Source organism: Ptychodera flava, chromosome 6 (assembly GCF_041260155.1).
Source record: "Ptychodera flava strain L36383 chromosome 6, AS_Pfla_20210202, whole genome shotgun sequence".
Classification (NCBI taxonomy): domain Eukaryota; kingdom Metazoa; phylum Hemichordata; class Enteropneusta; family Ptychoderidae; genus Ptychodera; species Ptychodera flava.
Window position 1 is genome coordinate 37,493,487 of NC_091933.1, and position 20,700 is coordinate 37,514,186.

General features: G+C 38.3%; 1 protein-coding gene across 1 annotated transcript in view; it reads left to right on the forward strand.

Annotated features, from left to right (window-relative positions):
• The window catches only part of LOC139135672 (structural maintenance of chromosomes protein 1A-like), a 45,168-nt gene that overhangs the window by 4,534 nt on the left and 19,934 nt on the right, over nt 1-20,700 (forward strand). The window contains exons 4-16 of the mRNA XM_070703226.1: nt 52-288; nt 928-1,140; nt 1,360-1,445; nt 13,466-13,631; nt 13,974-14,143; nt 14,530-14,574; nt 16,060-16,273; nt 16,660-16,871; nt 17,312-17,533; nt 18,340-18,535; nt 18,890-18,958; nt 19,581-19,670; nt 20,237-20,402. Coding sequence (XP_070559327.1) covers nt 52-288; nt 928-1,140; nt 1,360-1,445; nt 13,466-13,631; nt 13,974-14,143; nt 14,530-14,574; nt 16,060-16,273; nt 16,660-16,871; nt 17,312-17,533; nt 18,340-18,535; nt 18,890-18,958; nt 19,581-19,670; nt 20,237-20,402 — 2,086 coding nt within the window. The remainder of the gene's footprint in view (nt 1-51; nt 289-927; nt 1,141-1,359; nt 1,446-13,465; nt 13,632-13,973; nt 14,144-14,529; nt 14,575-16,059; nt 16,274-16,659; nt 16,872-17,311; nt 17,534-18,339; nt 18,536-18,889; nt 18,959-19,580; nt 19,671-20,236; nt 20,403-20,700) is intronic.

Consider the following 20,700-nt stretch of genomic DNA (forward strand, 5'->3'; position numbering starts at 1 on the left):
AGGTTCAGCTACTCATGTGGAATTTTTTTGGTCCATTTTGAAATAACGTAGGGTGCTGTGGAGTCCATTGCAATGAAAAATCCAAAAGAGCGTACAGCCCTATTCGAAGAGATCAGTCGTGCTGGGGAATTAAAAGATGGTTATGAAAAGCGCAAAGCAGAGATGACCAAGGCTGAAGAAGATACACAATTCAACTATCATAAGAAGAGAGGAATTGCAGCAGAACGCAAGGAAGCAAAACTGGAGAAAGATGAAGCGGAAAGATACACAAAACTCAAGGAAGATTTGGTAAGCTGAAAACACTTCAATTTTCAAAGATTTTAAAAGTCAGAAGTAGACTTCAAAAAATGTAAGCAGGACATAATGAGGAAAGATTTGAAGATAACTTACTCATAAGAGAAAGTTATGGATTAACCCATTTACTGTCTTTTCAAATTGTTATTGAAGATGTATGGATAGATCATCAGTTTTCATCAGGAGGGCTTCCTGTATCTGTAATTGTGGTCTTATTTCAAATCATTGCTACAGAAGAGGCTGTTTTGATTTTAATTTTTAAACCTACATAGCTGGTCTCTATTTTTCAGTTTCCTAAAAAATTTACTATTAAGATGACAGCCTGTTGTAGCTGTCCACAATTACAAATGTGGAACAAAATTTTGTCCTCAGTGGGGAACTCATCCACCACTGATTATCATGTCAAGGTCTTGAAAAGTACTTACTTTCTCAGATGGTCTGTAAGATAAAGACACCCAAAACTGATTTGTCAACAGATGGTGTGTATTCTACTCCTACAGATTCAAATTACATTGTTTGAAATATGTACAATCAAGTTCGGGGCCAGCATGGAGACTTGTAATTTTCCTCTGTGCTACTGCACATCGAGCTACAGAGTGTGTAATCATACCAGTGTGGATGATTCTGTTGCAGGTTGCAGCTCAGTTAGAATTTCAGCTATTCAAACTCTACCACAATGAACAAGACATAGACAGGTACACCGAGGAACTCAAGACGAAAAATAAGGACCTGCAGAAAGTGATGGATAAGCGTGAACAGGTTGAGCAGAAGATCAAGAGTAAGAAAAAAGCAATGGGGCAGCTGTCTCGAGAGTTGACTCAAATTGAAAACGACATCAAAGCAAAGGTTTGTTCACTTGAAATTAATTTTTTATGTAGCTTTTATGGGAGTTTCTACAACTTCAACAATATTGTTCATCTGAAGGAATTTCAAGGTGATGATATTACAGCGCTGTAAGCAATGTGCCTACCTACCACTTTGCAGATGTACAGAGAGATTTCCATTCACCATGGTTTGTGTTCTGTTATTGCCTTTGTACAAGTTTCTTTGTTCTGTTTGCTGTAGGAAGCTGAGCTGAACAAGAAGCGACCACAGTACATCAAGGCAAAGGAAAAAACTTCTCATATGATTAAGAAGATAGAAACTGCCAAGTAAGTGACTTACTGTAAGCTTGTCAAGATGGACATATATATAGCCATGGTGTTCATAATGTGGCTTGACATGTACGCAATAAGCATGAGATAATGTTCCTAATCTCTTGCATTTGTACATCATCTGTATGTTTCTGAAAAGTCTTTGAATTTTACAATGTGGAGCCTCTTGGAAAGTCTTGTTAAAGTCCTTGAAAATGAAATGCAGTCCAGGAAAGTCCTGAAAATTGATGATCTTACCTACCAGTGTTCTCCCCAGGCCGTTTAACAGGATCGGCCCCAATCCTTTATTTTTTTTGCCCGATCCTTTATTTTTCATGCCAATCCTGTTTCATGTCCGCTGATACTCTTTAAATGTGGCTAAAGACCTATTGTTTCTCGGCAGCGATTTTGTCTCTTTTATTTCAGCGAGCGTATCAAGTGTGAAACGGTTCTAATGTGGCGATAACACAACGTACCAGATGATTAAAAGGTTTATTCCATCGCCAAAATGTGTGAAATGGTTAGACTGTTCTCCTTTCATGTCGATGCTTTAGGCGTTTTACACACAATGAGCAGGGTTCGCGCTAACGTTCGCCACAGTCGCAATTGCGAATAAATGTCCGTTGTGGCAAAAAAAATTGCTACGCCTTCGCCACGCGTGGAGAAAGCTCGTGAACGGGTGCCGTGTTGGGATCATTGACCCAAGACGTTGTCTTCGAAAGTCGCGTCAGTCCTGCGATCCCAGACCGACTGTTTTCCCGAAGGACCAAGAATTTCGACATGCGGGTGTTTATTGTGATCGATCCAAAATATGTACTGGATTATTTATGTAGCCTACTCTACTAACAACTAGTCGTTTTACATATACGTGTACTTTATTTTCCGCTATCCAAATTTTTTAGCATAAACGCTGCAAGCATCGTACGAAACATTTAACCACGTACATCACGTACGTGTACGTCGCGTCAGGGTGCAAGCGTGAAGGGTAATTTGAGTTCACACCAGCATAGCAGCACAACGCGTATTCAAAACAGCGTGCATCATCGTTAATCACGCCGGTTCTGTCACTTTTAACGAATCAAAATAACCCTTAGATCAGTCAAATTATCGAAATATTCAGTCATTCAAATATCTAGCCTTTGAACAAAATAATTCGTTGCTCTGTTGTACGTCGACGACCGATGATCGACGGCAGAGTTCTTGAGCATGAGACTGAAGTGATGGCGTTGGACTTTGCCCAGGGCGAAAATGAGCATGCGCGAAAAAGTTTCAAGATCCCCAGTTTGTATACCCTGGGTCCATGTACGGTTTGGGTAGTTTCGAGACACCCAAACAATGCAAATGTGTTACGAATGCACGGTACGATGCGATGCGGCTTGCGGGCAGCTACGGTTGCAAACTACAAAGAGTTTATTGATTGTTCTCAGCTGGGAAAGTAACTTGGTTTAAAAAAGCTTCTAATTTACAAAAAATAAGGAAATAAGAAAACCACCATGAAAAGAACAAAGACAGACGAACCACGGTCCTAGACCATGGTCGAACAAATTACAGCAAGGTTTTTGTTGTGCATGGAAGTATAAATGTGACACTACAGATGAGTCGGTTGATCATAGATTTGTCGTACTGTCTAACTGCTCTTTTGATTTTTCACTGACTTTGCGAATTTCATTTATTTCAAAACCTTAAGTCTTAAAACCTAAGCAATTTTTAATACCAATTGTTTTCTTTGATACTTTTTGGAAAATGCTTTGCATAGTCAGGCAATCACTGTAATTTTGTGAAGATCACCAGATAACGGTATATACAGCAGTTTTTACATCATGTAAGAAATAAAAAAGAGGAACAATTATGGCCAATGACAATTATGACTTTGATGATTTTTTCATGACATGTTGTGCAAGTTTTGTTCCAAGAACTCTAGTAGATCTATTTGTTGTTTGTGTCATAATAAAAGTTAACAAAAGTTTGTTTGTCCCTGTCTATAAAGAGAGGGGTCAATTTATTCACCAGCATTCATAAAATATAGATCTGAAAGGAAGTTACGACCAATTTTTGTTTAATACATATTTTTTTAATTGAAGGACAGACAACTTTCTGTGCTCCTGGTCACTATTATCTGCAACTATAAAATTGGCAGAAAATGTGCTCAGCAGTTTATCTGTCGAGGAATTAAAGTGTATGTACAACAGCCCTGGCCCAACATTTCGATAATAAAGAACAAACGTTATTGTAAATAGGGTTTGTGCAATTTGTATGTGAAATTGATTTGTTGGTTGTGGCTAATAAAAATTGCTTGTGGCTAAAAAAAATTTGATCATTTTAGCCACACTAACAGACTGTGGCTACAATGAAAAATTCCTAGCGCCAACACTGAATGAGGCAGGGTTATTGGGTGCAAAGCACCCAGTGTTGTGCTTGTCTGTGAGGAGAATAAATGGGCCGGCCATAGTGCAAATGAACATCGGCTAAGACGGATGAAACTTAAATTCAAAAAGCATGAAATGTGTTACGCTGCCGATCGTACAGACAACTGCCATTTTATACAACGGACATGGAGTATACTCAACGAAAGGCTCGGTGTTGCATCTTTGCCAGCGGGCACTCAGTCAAAGCATCTATACTATAGGCAACTGGTTGAACTGCTGTTGCCACCAATGTCTCGCACTGGTAAGGATCCGAAGGTCAGGAAAAGTGATGTCGATCAGAAATGGCTGAAATCGTACGATTGATTGAGACAAACATGCAAAAATGTATGGTATTGCCGCGTGTTCAGATCGTTGCGTGTCCGAGTTAGCCATTTCGAGATCTGTGTACGTCAACCTGACGTTGAAATCATGTGTGTCACCTCGTGTCACGCATTCGTAACTTGAATGGATTCGTTCGATTGACTTTGAGAAACAATTGCACTTGATCCAGTTTCAAAACCCATGACCCATTTTACAATATTCAAGGCACCATGAAATGAAATAAAAAGGAACTGCACGAGCTAAAATAATCATTTGTGTGATCATCTGAATACAGCAGCTATGTACATACAGTTAGGTTCAAAGGTCGCGTATGTTCAAGTGTGCTCAACACAATGTATGGCGGCCTACGTCACGCAGTTATCGAAGTTGTGTACGTTTGTCGAAGTAGAAGTCAATGCAATTTCAAATCTTGTTCTCGAAAATACCTGGTATCGATATTTTCGGGCTTCTCTTCTTATTAATTGAGTTTTAAAGTCAACATATTTCTCTGTAGGCATGCGCTGCAGACGCCAAATTGTAAGTGCAATATTCAGTCCCGTATGAACTTGTCCATGTAACTGTTTTGCTATGGACGTTTAAAAAAGACGTCCATGGTTAGCAATCTGGCTACAGACAAACATGTAGTAACAGAGGATCACAGAAAACATTTTGAATGCTATTCAAGAGGGAACTGGAGACTTTGAATGAAAATATGGATGTGACAAATGAAGTGCTTAAAGTGCATAAAAGTGCATAAAAGATTTTACTTTATCCTTTTTGTTGTCGGATTTTTTCTGATGCTATGGAGTGATGTGTGTATTGCACAATTAACATAAAATTTTCATAGTTATTGTTATGCAAATTAGCCGACCCTGTTTCAGAAATTTCTGGGGAGAACACTCTGCCTACAGTTTTCGAAAATATAATGATCAGTCGTGCAGGGGTTTCATTAAGAGCCGGCAGCCGGCGAAATTGACCGGTTACTCTCACGATTTCGCCGGCTACTTTTTTGGAAAATTGAACTCTTTCATAGCTAAAATATTTTTTACCTTCTGAAATGATACGGACAAGTTTCACAAGCTGTGTAATCAAACTTTTCAACGGCTTTTATGTGAAACAAAATTTAGAAGACGAGCGACTACTACGATCGCCTTGTACTACGATGCAGCACGGTCTTGCGTATACTGCCTCAATAAAAATCGGAATTGCAATTGACGATTCTATTGGCTACCTGAATTGCTGATTCCTATTTGGTGACCTTTATATACGCTAATGAAAACGTGCATACTACACCTGTCGGCCGTCGTTAGCTCAACTCAAAATGGTCGATGAACAAATGAAGACGGAAGCGACCGCAAGGTCAAGCTTCGCTGTACGATCCTCGGTTTTGAAGTGGACCAAGAAACAAGAGAAGGATAATTACGTGGATTTAAACTGTTTTCGAAGGCAATGACCTGATTTTTTTCTAACGAAAAACTTTCCGATTACAGTTGGAATTTTAGTAAGCCGATGTGCGTTGGACTGCGGTAGGCGTAATTGTGAAGAAGTATAACCAGCTGGACGTATGATATGTACTGCTCTTCGGTCTATCGACTCCAATAAGAACGTCGCCCAGAGTGGTTTAAAATACAATCAGACCTCTAAATTCACTTCGAAAGCGATCGTCAGGTTAAATCCAAATGTACGCTTCTGAACGTACAAATTTTCATATCCTATATCAAGGTTCTTACTTTGCATACCCATATAGTCAAATAACCTTGAGGATCTTTGATTCTATTAGCGAAATATGGTAATGATTGTCATTTTTTATCATTATTCATTATATAAATTATCCCTTTTACCTCTCCAGTGGTATCAAAGTTCTTCATCTACAGATTTCCATACCAAACATCAGGGTTCTTAATTTTAAGCATAACATTATGAGTGTTTCATCCAGGATGGCATCAACAAGGGGGATTTTCCCCCTTTTCCAGAAAATTTGGGGGCATTTCACCAGTTCATGTGTTCTACTTGTTCCTCTAAGGTGTGACTGGGGGGAGTGGTCCTTGACAAATTAATTTGGGGTGCCAACATTTCAACAGAGGGGGAATCCCCTATCCCCTGTCTAGATGTAACACTGTATAATATCATCTACATATCAAATTTATATCATTAATAATAGTGAATCATTATAGTTTACCTCCTAAAAGCATAGAGGCTCTAAAGACTTGTTTTCTTTGTTCAAAATATCGTCAACATTACCACATTTTATCATTTTTAATAATGAATTATCATATTTAGGCCTAATCTCCCAGGAAAATGGCTTTTATGATATGAACACAAATTGCCCTGGAACACTGCTGACAATTCTCCTGAAAATACTAGAAATTCAAGTGACTGTAAGCTGTAAAAAGTAAATTTTAGCTCATTTTTCAGGGTTTCCGGCCTTCGGCCGGGAGGGGGAACACCCCCTCCCGGACCCTCCCCCGACGACAACCGCTTTGTGGTCATGGCAGCTGCAAGCCGCCTAAATTTCCATTCTAGCCCCCTACTTCAAAACTTAATGAAACCCCTGGTCGTGATATTGTAAAAATTATATGAAATGATACATAAAAATGATATATTGCAAAAGTGATATCTTGACATTGGTATTTTGGACAAAAAGTCCTTAAAATTACTGGAAAAGGTCCTCTAATTTTACGTGATTTTTCAATTAAAAGTGACTTTGAATGTATGCTGTGCTCTTGCTGTCGCTCGTAACGTTCGTAAATTACGAACAAAAATGAAAATTTACGAAAAAAAATACATCCCCAATCGGCCATTTACGAACAATTTTTAGCTCTGCTGTCAGCGACGCGGAGCTTATCAAATAGGTTGATTATCCGTCGTCGTCCGGCGTCCGTCAACAATTGCCTTCTCCTCCGAAACCACAAGTCCAATTGCTTTGAAATTTTATATGCAGTTCACTTGGGGTGACCTTACTTCAGTTTGTTCAAATCATGGTGATATTTGCATATTTGTATTTTTGGGGCATTTTTTTGTGTTTTTGGTAAAAAAATCTTCTTCTCTGAAACCGCTCGTTCGATTGCTTTGAAATTTGATATGCAGTTTGCTTAGGGTGACTTAAATCAGATTTGTTCAAATGGTGGTGAAATTTGCATATTTGTATTTTTAAGGCATTTTTGTCATTTTTGGTAAAAAAATCTTTAAAAATCTTCTTCTTCAAAACTACTGGTCAGATAGCTTTTATATTTGGTACATATGTCCCTAGGGATGATCTATTTCAGATTTGTTCAAATTGTGCAGAAATATGCAAATTTGCATTTTTAAGGCAATTTTTGCCATTTTTGGTCAAAAAATGTATTTCTCAAAAAGTACTGGTCTGATAGTTTTGAAATTTGGTATACAGGTTTCTATAGATGAACTAAGTAATGTATATTGAATTTCTGATGAAATCTGTAATTTTGTATTTTTGGGGCAATTTTTGCCATTTTTGGTCAAAAAATGTGTATTTCCAAAACTACTCATCTGATAGCTTTGAAATTTTGTATAGAGGTTTCTACAGATGAACTAAATGATATTTATGGAAATAATGATGAAATCTGCAATTTTGTAATTTTGGGGCAATTTTTTTCCATTTTTGGTCAAAAAATGTGTTTCTCAAAAGTACTGGTCTGATAGTTTGAAATTTGGTATACAGGTTTCTACAGATAAGCTTAGTAATATATATTGAATTTCTGATGAAATCTGTAATTTTGTATTTTTGGGGCAATTTTTGCCATTTTTGGTCAAAAAATGTGTATTTCCAAAACTACTTATCTGATAGCTTTGAAATTTGGTATACAGGTTTCCATAGATGAACTAAATGATATTTATTGAAATAATGATGACATCTGCAATTTTGAATTTTTGGGGCAATTTTTCCCATTTTTGGTCAAAAAATGCGTTTCTCAAAAAGTACTGGTCTAACAGCTTTGAAATTTGGTATAACTAAGTGTGATATTTTGAAATTATGATGAAATCTGCAATTTTTATTTTTTGGGGGCAATTGTTGCCATTTTTGGTCAGAATATTTTATTCTCAAAAAACTACTCATCAGATAGCTTTGGTTGACATGTTCTTAGGGATGATCGGATGTGATATATTCAAAGTATGATGAAATCTTCAATTTTGTATTTTTGCAGCTTATTTTAGCCACATTTTTCTGGCCACTGCATTGAGTTATCAAAGATTTCCACCTTCTTCATCAACATGTGTCAAAAATAGTTATTCTGTACATAAACACAGCGGAGCTCAGGGCTCCCTCTAGCCGAAGTAAACTTTTAGCCACTTGATTAGCCAATCTCAAAAACAGTTAGCCATTTTCAGTGATCATTAGTCAGTCTGTCAGTAAGTCAGTCTAGTCGGTTATGCAGGCTGAAAAATTAAAGACGCACATTTGAATATACCCTCACTGGGATATTTATTCAACTACAGTCCTAAATGCTACTCAAAAATCACTGTACACTTATCTTGTTGGGTATCACCAAACTTTGATAACACCCCAGTTAGCTTTGATACTACTGTCTCTACCATGATTTCAACATCCTCCTGGGAATATTTCAACTCCTCCCCAACTGCATTAGTTTTTGCAGTTTCAGATACCTTGGGTTGCACAACATCTGTACATTTACTTTTTACAGTTTCAATAAATTTAGGGCTTAGAACTCTTCTGTCTTTTCTTGAACACCACAATTTAAAACCCTCATCAAAATCAAAATCTGTGAGGGGTGGTCCCTCAATTTTTATCATCATAAGATTGTTGACATTGTCAGTATGCAGTGCATTCCTCAGTGCTGTTTTTATTATGTTGTACCTAGAGAAACCACGTTCAACATTCACAGATGTTACAGGACAGGTAAGGCAAATAGTAGCTAATATACACAGGTTAGGATAGGCTTGATCATGCGTTTTTAAACCCCATTCCCAGAATTCTGTGAACTCCTGATTTCTATACTTACACATGACGTGTTTGAAAAGGGACCACTCACTGATGAGTTTTGCTTTATTTAGTGGTGGATTTACAGTATTTCCATCACCATCAGTTTTATCTGTCCCAAAAATTCTCCCAACTTTGAAATCTCAACATCACCATACTTTGCAATCTGATCAGCCTCTGTTGGTAGTTTAGATGGTACCAGAATATCAAAAGCTGAGCTGATTTCATCATCATTTTCAACAAATCTACTGGCTAGATAATCAGATAGGAAAGTCAAAAATTTCTCACTACTTTTAGCAAAATTCTCCCGCTGTTTCTTATTGGCTGGAATTGTGTGACCATGAAATTCAATTTCAAGCTCTGTTTCATACTCCCTAACACTGTCTAGAAACTGCTGGAAATAGCTACCATTTCTGGATTTTAACTCATCCACTGCCTTTTTACATGCAGTTATGTAATCAGAACTTCTGAAAAAGTGAGGTTGTTAGCCTGCAGAGACAGGCATGTTGTGTGCAGTACTGAAAGCACATCCTGGAGGAAAAACGACATGGCAATAAAGTCATATCTTGCTATGTTTTTCAGCAGTCCTGATACACGGGCATTGTTTTTATTTTGTTCAACATCGTCTTTTAGGGCTGAGATTAAAGAGTCTAATGTTCTACAAATAGCTGATACACTATCATAAAAAGACAACCATCGAGTGCTAAACACTTGTTGATACTTCAACTGACTTTCACCCAGACAAGCCTGAGTAGCACTTAACTTGGTTTGATTTTTGGGTGAATAATGATAGTATTTATACAAATCATTCACTGTGGCCTGATATTTTACAAGATAAGACACACAGTCCGCGGCTTGACCACTTGCTAAAGCTAGCTTATGGGCTGCACAGTGTTGTGATAGAATGAACGGGTTGTCCTTCTTAAATCTCGTTGTCAATCCTTGCCTGCTACCGGTCATGGTACTACCTCCATCAGTGCCCAGAGATATCAGACTTGATAGATATCTTCTTCGATAAGATACCTTTCACCTCCAAGTGCAGCTGCTCAGATGTTGCTCTGGTTAGCATCGAGACACTCAGAAAGTGAGATTCCACCTTTCCGTCCACCACGCCGCGTATGTATATCATCAAATTTTGACAAACAGCAATATCTGTCGATTCATCTAACTCTAGCGAATAGAATTTTGCGGCTTTCATCCTTCCAATGACGTTTCTTTCCACAATGTCAGCGATGCAATCAATAAACTCGTCAGTACTCGCACTATGCATGTATGTGACCCTGTCATCTTGACGGAGTACATCTAACGACTTGCAGCCCTATAAAAATAAACAAGGGAAAAAACTAGCACCCCTGAAGCAGACGATTTTGTAAAACATGAACGAAGTGCGGAACACAGATTACATACGTGAATTCATGTCACCAATCGAGACATGTTCAAAACAAACGTTACGATCATGTTACGTTCGCTCCTACAGTGGTTGCACAATTTTAATTCGTTCGGCATTTTGAGATTTAACCTTCAAGCGCAAAGTGTAGCCCTACGTATATACGTCAAGATGTGCTCGCTTCCGGTAGAGCTGTGAGGTATTCACTTGTTCCAACCATGGAGGTACTACCTCCATGTTCCAACGTTGATGACATGTCCTTTTTGCCAAACCATGAAGTCATAGTAAACGTACAATAAAAAAGGCTTAAATTATGAACAAACCTGTACATCACAGAGCTCTGTAACAGATTCCACTTTCGTTTTGGGGAGGTCTTCTTTTGCGATGAAGTAAACATTTCGCATGGTAGCGACCACAGCGTCTTTCACTGCATTGTATGCTGTGGCAGCGGCTCGTGGCATCTCTTCATTTCTCGCACTGCTTCTTGCCGACTCAGCAAATCTGTGTTCCGCACTCCATTCATGTTTTACAAAATCGTCTGCTTTAGGGGTGCTAGTTTTTTTCCTGTTGTGAATACATTAGTTCTCCCAGACTTGATACACCAATCGCACATGAAAAGCTGTTTCTCAAATCGCAACCAGCTAAATCGACGGAACCATTCGGGCTTGATCTGCGACGTACCGTTGGCGTTGCGATCTTTCTGTCACTAACTTCATCATCCCGTTGTTCGCTGTGTTCACCTTTTGATTTTTTCTGGTCGGCAGTGCCCCAAAAGTCAGTCAAAGTTCGCTTCGCTGAATTTGAGGCCATAATAGTGTGTAGTACTCAATTCAAATGCTGATGAATTATCGAATGGGGCGGGATTGGGTTTATACCCGGGTCTGTGTGCATGCCACAACTAAGGTCACAGAAAGTGTAAGTACAAAGACACGTGGTGTCGGAGAGTCCCGAACTCCGAACTCTGACCCGACCGCCCTTCGGAAAACATCGGATAATGTATTTCTATTACCATGATTACCGTTCCGGGCAACTATTTGATTCTTCGGGCTCAATCGTCTTTATTCGGGCACCAAGTTCACGTGAATTGTATACATGCGTTGCATGCATATGCGCATGATCGCGGCGGAACATTATTTTTATCGCTGCAGGCATCGATCTTGCAGTGTGAAAGGCCGATGATGCGATGTCTACAGCGGGTGTATCAGTTTTTTTTGTGATCGAAAAAAAATGCGTTTCGCCTAGGGTTTCGCCAAATGATAAAATTTTTAGCCAGGTAGAATTTTTGATCGCATTTGGCGAATTGGCGAATAGGTAGCGGGAGCCCTGGGAGCTATATCGGCCGCTAGGTCGCTTGTGTTATTTTTGAAGCCTGATTTTCGGTCAAGATTATGAATTCCGGGGAAATACTGTCATATCTCGTCTTTCAAAAACTACTCTGCCCCTATCATCGGCGCATCGACAATGGTAATAGCTTTGGACTTTGACCTGTGCTAACATGAGCATGCGCGAAAAGGTTTCAAGATCCCCGGGTCGTGTACTCAGATACTGGTATGCCATGCACTACGGGTAGTTTCGAGATACCCAAACACTCACAGGCTGTCAACTTTCCGAATGGACGCGGGGAAGCGGGCAGTTACAAATGCTTCAGATAGATACTATCCTCAGCTGGGAAAGAAAGTTGGGCATAAATGCGGCACCTGATATGAAAAAATTGGAAACAATGAAACCGCCGAGAAGAGATCAAGACAGTCAGCCGGAAAGACAGTCGAACTGCAGTCCGGACCGCGCATGGTTGAACGATGTACCGTACCGCAAAGTGTTTGTCTGTGCAAGGAGGTGGAAACGAGCCGGAAATCTTAGCCGGAAATCTTAGTTGTCATAGATTTGTCATTTGACGATCTGCAGATTGAATTTTTTTCAGTGAACTTGCCAATTTTAATAGGTTTCCTTCAAAATATTTCACAAGAAACTGTCTCAGCAAATGTTATGAATACTGATAGTTTTCTTTGATGATCTAAAGACAATGCTGTGCACAGTCCCAAGACGTAAACGTTTATCCAGACAAAAAATAAATGACGATCATCTGCAGTGTTTTAAAAGTATAACTGTCTCTAAGAAACATTAGCAGGATCACAAGTCTCAGTTTGCGTACTTAAATTTGCTGTTATAATGAGACAAAATTTGTGCGAAACCACAGACTGCCAAATGTTCTGATCAGTGGTTGTTTTAAAAGAATTTTAGAGATGAACATGGCATAATGACTGCAGCTACCAAGAGGCACCACCTAACACCTATGGATGGCATGCATACTTTCAAAGTAACAGAGCTTTCCAAATATGAAAAACAGGGCAGAGATTTTCTAGCATCTAAAACTTGTGCAAACACTGATAATATTAATGACCACTTCATATATTAATATATAAATCATAAAGCGCTGACTACACACACAAAGGGAGTTACAATTTGTGTCACAATATACTTGAAAATGTTGTTGTGTAATGAAGATCGATTAATTGAATAACATTCATGGGCCGGTTGACCAAAATGACACTTTATTGAAACAAGGAAGAAATTTCAATGTTATAAGCACTCATGACCCATGATGTACTGTGTTATTTAATGGATCTTTTGAAAATGTGTATCAAAATATGAGTGTTCATTGTCAAAAAAAACTAAAAAGGAATTTTTCACTTTCCTTTGTCTATATTAAATGAAATCATTCATCATTTCTATACCCTTAACATCATTTATTGAGTACCAGAAGTGCTTGTTGAAAATGGGCGGGCTCAGCATTACATAATTTGTGCTTACTAATTTATTTTGAACCAAATTCGTAAATTTACTAACAATTTCGAAAGGTCAGGGAGAGCACAGGTATGTATGAACCTTTTTTTTAGATTAATGACACACTTGTAAGATTCAGAGGAGACGCTTTGATTGCTTTGTCTATACCTTATTTATCTTGTAGGAAATCTCTGAAGTCTGCCAAAAAGGCTCATGAGTCACACCAAGGAGAAATCCGTGAGCTGGAACGAGATCTGGCAGAAGTTGAAAAAAGGCGTGCTGACTTTGAAGAGAGGATTGAAGAAGAAAGTCAGAGTCAAGGTCGAGATTTGCTGCTTGAAGAGTCACAGGTACAGTATTTTGTATTTGTTCAAGGTCACTGAACTAAAAACTCTATCATGTAACCATTCATTGAGTCAAATGGTTGTTGGTGCCTTTATTGCAAAGTTTAAGTATGTTGCATGTGCATTGTCATAGATTCTTGGTCACCACTCTCTGTTAAACATTTTAAATAAATTAAATTTTAACTTGTTCAAGTCATGCAAGCCAATTTCTCTAACTGAAGTGTAAAGGTAAACATGGTTCTTTCCTGAAACAGAAAACAAGACGAAAGTATAAAATTATTGCAAAAGCTATTGAGATGTGACACCTGTGAACTGTAGTTTTTAATATTTGTCCCATCACATTTGCAGGTTAAAGAATACCACAGGCTGAAAGAGGTAGCTGGTGCCCAGGCAGCACAGTACTTGCAAGAATTAGAGAAACTCAACAGAGAACAGAAATCTGACCAAGATAGACTGGAAAGTGAAAAACATCGGAAGAATGAACTGCTCGCCAAAATCAAACAAAAAGAACATGAAATGTAAGTACCATACACATTGCTTCGCTTGCTCCAGTGTGACAGTCGTAGTGTTTATGTGATATTGCTTCATTAAATGCAAACGGCCTCTTCAACTACATTACTGATAAATTACTTTTTTTTTTTCAAATTTCGCGACGGTACTGATCAAAATAAATTTATTTACAAAGGAGACAGCATTAGTTCCTGTTTCGACTATTAGGATAAATGAACCAAATATATTTGAGAACCTAGAAGAAGACAAATGTTCAGGTCACACAAATTGCATTATGATAGTAATGTTGAAAAGAATACCTATTGATATTCAAAAATAGTTTTTGTTGCAGTCATCAGTGGTGTCATTTCAGTGTTTGAAAATCATATTATCACTATCTTGTCTCTTTATTCAGTGAGGAAAACCAGAAAAGATTGGATAAACTTAATGATTACATCAGGTAAGTTGTATTGACTGATTACCATAAATTCAGTTTCTTTATTTCAAAGTTTTTCTTCATTCAACTGACTTGATGTTTGTATCAAGTGGTATTAGGAATTCAAAATGGATTGCAGATGATACTGTCAGCAAATTTCACAGCCTGTAGAAAACTAGACTGTTTCAAACTATGGTAGAGATCAGGTCTTGTCTTATGATGCTTTTAATTGCAAATAAATACAAAGAAACTCCCCATGTTAATGTTTATTTATACAAAGAAACTCCCCATGTTAATGTTTATTTATACTACAACATAGTCTGCAGTCTTCAGAATGAGAATAGTTACCGTCTAGTACTTCCAACCACCACATTCATACACATCACAGTCACCAAATACCATTGCTCCATGACCGGATCATGGGAATGAGAATAGTTACCATCTAGTACTTCCAACCACCACATTCATACACATCACAGTCTTCAGAATGAGAATAGTTACCGTGTAGTACTTCCAACCACCACATTCATACACATCACAGTCTTCAGAATGAGAATAGTTACCGTCTAGTACTTCCAACCACCACATTCATACACATCACAGTCTTCAGAATGAGAATAGTTACCGTCTAGTACTTCCAACCACCACATTCATACACATCACAGTCTTCAGAATGAGAATAGTTACCGTCCAGTACTTCCAACCACCACATTCATACACATCACAGTCTTCAGAATGAGAATAGTTACCGTCTAGTACTTCCAACCACCACATTCATACACATCACAGTCTTCAGAATGAGAATAGTTACCGTCTAGTACTTCCAACCACCACATTCATACACATCACAGTCTTCAGAATGAGAATAGTTACCGTCCAGTACTTCCAACCACCACATTCATACACATCACAGTCTTCAGAATGAGAATAGTTACCGTCTAGTACTTCCAACCACCACATTCATACACATCACAGTCTTCAGAATGAGAATAGTTACCGTCTAGTACTTCCAACCACCACATTCATACACATCACAGTCTTCAGAATGAGAATAGTTACCGTCTAGTACTTCCAACCACCACATTCATACACATCACAGTCTTCAGAATGAGAATAGTTACCGTCCAGTACTTCCAACCACCACATTCATACACATCACAGTCTTCAGAATGAGAATAGTTACCGTGTAGTACTTCCAACCACCACATTCATACACATCACAGTCACCAAATACCATTGCTCCATGGCCAGTTCCTGGGAATGAGAAATGTTCATTATTCTTCTTTGATTTCAATTGATCCATTATTGCCATTATTGCCTATAGATTTATGGGCCTGAGAGAATTTGCTAGAATGATCTCTGTAATAGTATTGTCAGGTAACCTTTTTGAAAAATGATGTCAAAGAACAACAAAGAGTGATAGAGAACTCGCATTGGTTGTACTGCTTTCGTTTTCTCAAAGATAAGAGTATATTAAAATGTAAACCGGCCTCATGTTTCTGTTTTCAGAACAAGTGAGGGATCAGTGAAAGAGCAGAAAATTTTACGAGACCGACTTGAAGAGGAAGTTCGATCATCCAGCGACAGATACAGAGAAATCAACAAAGAGTTGCAGTCTGTCATGGAACAGTTAGGCCAAGCCAAGGTGGACAAACATGAAAGTGTCAGGCACACAAAGAAAGCTGAACTCTTGGAAAATCTTAAAAGACTATTTCCTGGCGTGGTAGGTCAACTTATTAATAATTATCATTTGATTTGATAATTACATTTGATAATTACAGTTTACTTGCCCTTAAAAAAATATGCACCAGACACGTTTGACTACTCTCACTTTTAAAGTTTCCTGCTCAATCAAAATAATTGTATCTTACATACTGAATACCTGGTGAAGCTTGCCTGTGATCTCAGCAAACCAAAGATCTAAAATTACTTCCACCTTCTGTTGGGTAAGTAACTGTAAAATATCAACTGCCCTGCCAAAAATTTATCTCCTCTAGTCTAGGCAGGCAGATGGGTAGTTATTTCTTTTTCCTGAGGAAAGCCAGAGAAAAAGAACATGACGTTAAAGAGAGGTGGCCTCCGTGATGACATAAAATTTCTTTTCCACAGCTTGGAAGACTGATTGACCTTTGCGAGCCAAGTCAAAAGAAATACCAGATTTCAGTCACTAAGGTACTTGGAAAAAACATTGACGCCATCATTGTTGACTCTGAGAAGACTGCCAGAGATTGTATTCAGTACATGAAGGAACAGAGAGCTGATCCTGAAACTTTCTTGCCACTGGACTTCATTGAAGTCAGGCCCACCAATGAAAAACTCAGGTGAGTTCCTAACTTGAGAGATTCATTTGAATTTGTACACATGCTCTCCTTCAACTGCATTTAATTTCCTGTATTGAATCATTCCTCCAAAATATTAAACATAAAGATAACTAGAATGGTGCTGGAAAGGTTTAATCTGTTCACCCCATTGCCCTGTAAATTGGTCATCAATCGCCATGGGTAACGCTGGTTTCTGGCCAAACACTGTTAGTGTCAAGGTGAAACTCATAACCATCGCATATTGTCATTGATAGGTGACCAAGGGAAATAATTCACGGAGGATGCAGCCTCTCTATTGGATGAAATTTTTGAAAGGGAATCAGCCAATCAATATTTGTGAACAGATTGTCAGTCTATCTTGTGGCTTGCTAAAATTAAACAGATTCCCTTACAGTCTCCAATATTACACCTAACTTGTTTCAATGTCTACCCTTTCTCAGAGAGATCCGAGAACCTCGAGGTGTCAAGCTTGTAATAGACGTGATACGTTTTGACCCACCACCGGTGAAGAAGGCACTCCAGTATGCCTGTGGCAACTCATTGGTCTGTGAGACAGTAGAAGATGCAAGGAAGGTGGCATTTGGTGGTGCTGAAAGACACAAAGCTGTTGCCTTGGATGGAACCATGTTCCAGAAGAGTGGAATTATTTCTGGAGGTGCAAGGTACACAGTCAGCTCTACTCGAGCTATGTCTTCAAAAGTGTTTTAATATAGAGTGGCATATCATCATCAATAGGTGGCTTTGGAAGTGAGAAAGCGTATAGAAGATAATCATCTTCATCATTCATGGGGAGAAAATATTTTTAGATCATGAGCAGGAGCTCAACATGTCAAATTTCTAGTGTACAAAGTACCTGCTGCTGGGGTATACAGTGCATCGTATGTCTGTGCTAATGTCCTAGCTCATTTACCTCTTAAAGTGATACAGGCATGCTTTGTTCAAATCAAAGTATCCGCAGGTTACAGATTAGACAGGTCAAGTTGTTGCAGCACCATGGTAGAATATAATCCATATGTTATGACTCTGTCTAAATCCATTTGTTTATGAATTTAGACAGACTCCATAAAGCTAGAACAGGTTCAGCATCTGGTGTTGTCTTAATTTTGCTGCTTTTGCATTGTAGCACAGGTTTGATTTTGATGGGACTGCTTGAAGTATGGTAATCGATAGTACATTCTTTTCTGTAAATATATTCCTTCCTTCAGAAAGTGTTCGATAGGTGACATCTGGAACATTTAGATATATTAACCTTTTTGTTATTGCCAGAGCAAGATGAAATGCTAAAAGCAGAAAGATTATGCTGCAGTGTTTTCAGCATATTTTTGTGGACGAGGAGTCATATAAACCACATGGTTTGTAACTCTCTGTGTTGAAACCTACTCTCACAAATCTGACAATCAGACTCTGTACAATGAATACTTGAAAATTTTCATCAACCGTATACTTGATATCTGGTCTCCACTGACAGTGACTTGAAAGCCAAGGCTAGGAGATGGGACGAAAAGAGTCTGAATAAACTGAAGATGCAGAAGAATGCCCTGACAAACGAGTCCAAGGAACTGCAGAAAATAAAGAGAAAAGAGTCGGAGTTGAACACGATCAAGTCTCAGATCAGTGGTCTGGAGACCAGATTGAAGTATTCCATAAGCGACCGAGAGAACACCGTAAGTTAGCAGGGCTTCTGGCTGTCTTAATGCAACTCAAAATATACTCAGTGTGCGCATCAAAACAAGTTGTGAATTAACAGGGCTTTTTGGCTTTTGTTTGCAACTCAAACTATATCCAAAAGTGATTGGGATATATGTCACAGTTTGAATCACATCGTTCCCTTCAGTAGGCAAGACATGGTAAAGTCAGGAAGGAAGAAGCTTATTGAGTATCAAACATCCTGTATCTTATCAGTAGTGACTGCGCTTTAGTCAAACTCAACCTAGGCTGAAAATGGGAATGCACTATTTTTGTAGTTTTCACGTTTCTCAGTACCAGTCTTGCTTAAGAAATACTCTCTTTTCATGCAGAAAAATAAAACATTGGTGAACAATCAGAAGGCCAAGGAAAAATTTGAGAGAGATCTGGAAGGATATGAAGTAAGTTTAATCATCTCTTCTGTCAATTGGCAGTCACATCATCTTTATGAGACGTGCAGCATACTGTTATACATGTTCTGTAAAGTTCCAAATGCATGTAAACACAGGATGTACACACTTTCAATCTTTTCAGTTTGTTTGTCCCTGTGTTGTCTGGTATTTTATGATATCATCATGCCCCTCATATTGTGTTCATGCTGATTCTGTGTTTTTCATGCTGAGCGGCATATGTAGTCAAGAAGTTAATCTGCCAACCAATGTCAATGGAATTACTCTGGTGTAACATTATCATACTTCTCCAACTTCGGGGTCTGCAACTCACAAATGTCTGACTGAATTTAGTCAAAGAGTACTCAATCATAATAGACTATCTTCAACAAGTTTGATTTGATTTGATATGTTTAAATATCAATTGAATGCCTATCATATTAGTCTTAACAAAAAACTAGATATTTATTTTTGAAATTTCATATCATATGGTACTATTGTCATTTTAAATCTGGATATCTTGTATTGTTAGAAATGCCTTGGGCATAAGCTGCGTTCTACAAAATTCAACACAAAACAGGAATAATTGAAACCATTTTGGCAACTGTAAATTAACATTTTTATACCTCGACAGCCAAGAATGGAAGCCATTGAAGAACAAATCACACAGAGAGCTGAAGTCATCCAGAAAACCAGAACCAAAATGAATAAAGTGGAAGATGAAGTGAGTCGTAATTCACATCTGACATAAAACAAAAGCAACTTTTGCAGTTACTTGTTATCCAACCATCACAGTGTTAGCATAAACTACAGAATAAGAATGTGTTGATATGGCTTTACAAAGAAACAATGCCACATCATTTCAGTCTCACAAACCTCAACATGCACTCATGGTCATTTTCTGTTGTGTTAGATTAGTGTAAAAATAGGTTCTGCATTTGTCAGTGTCTGTGTACTGTGGTTCCTTTTAATGCAATGTCGTGAATGTGGCAGCCAAACTTCTCTCCATCAATGGAACTATACCTATCAATGGTTCATGCATTCAAAGTTGACAGGAGCACACTGGGTGATACTGAAACAATGAGAACTCTGTTTTTGCCTCTTAAGTTGTGTGGTTGTTCCTAAGTTGAGTGAATACATACATGACACAATAAACTTCGTGAAATGTCCCCAGAAGTTGATCTTGCTATGCAGGTCAGATGGCCTATTTTGGGCTGACGTATAAGTTACAGGATATTGCAATGGATACTGTACTGTCTGTAATTAATGTGTGTGTGCTTCCTATTCCAGGTTTTTGCAGACTTCTGCATGGCGATAGGAGTTGAAAACATCAGGCAGTATGAAGAGAAAGAACTGCGAACACAGCAGGAGAGAGCCAAGAAGAGGTTAGAATTTGAAAACCAGAAATCAAGACTTCAAAATCAGCTGGACTACGAGAGGTCAAGAGATACAGATGGTAAGGACACATCAAAACACAAAATAAATTTGCTTTGATTTCACAGTTCTAATTCTTTTTTAATGTGGTTTTACGACTTATCCGGACACCAAACTTGCTAATTACCCAGCAACTTCGCTGATGATATTGAGACTTTGATCAGTAATTACCAAAGCACTTTGGTAATTCACCTGAAAGTTGATACTTGATCTTGCTGCAGTAACTCCATGGGTGGCAAAGTGTAAACACAGACGCCGACAACTACAGTGCATGCAGTGATAGCATAAACCAATTTGAGACATGAGTTTGCACTCAAAAG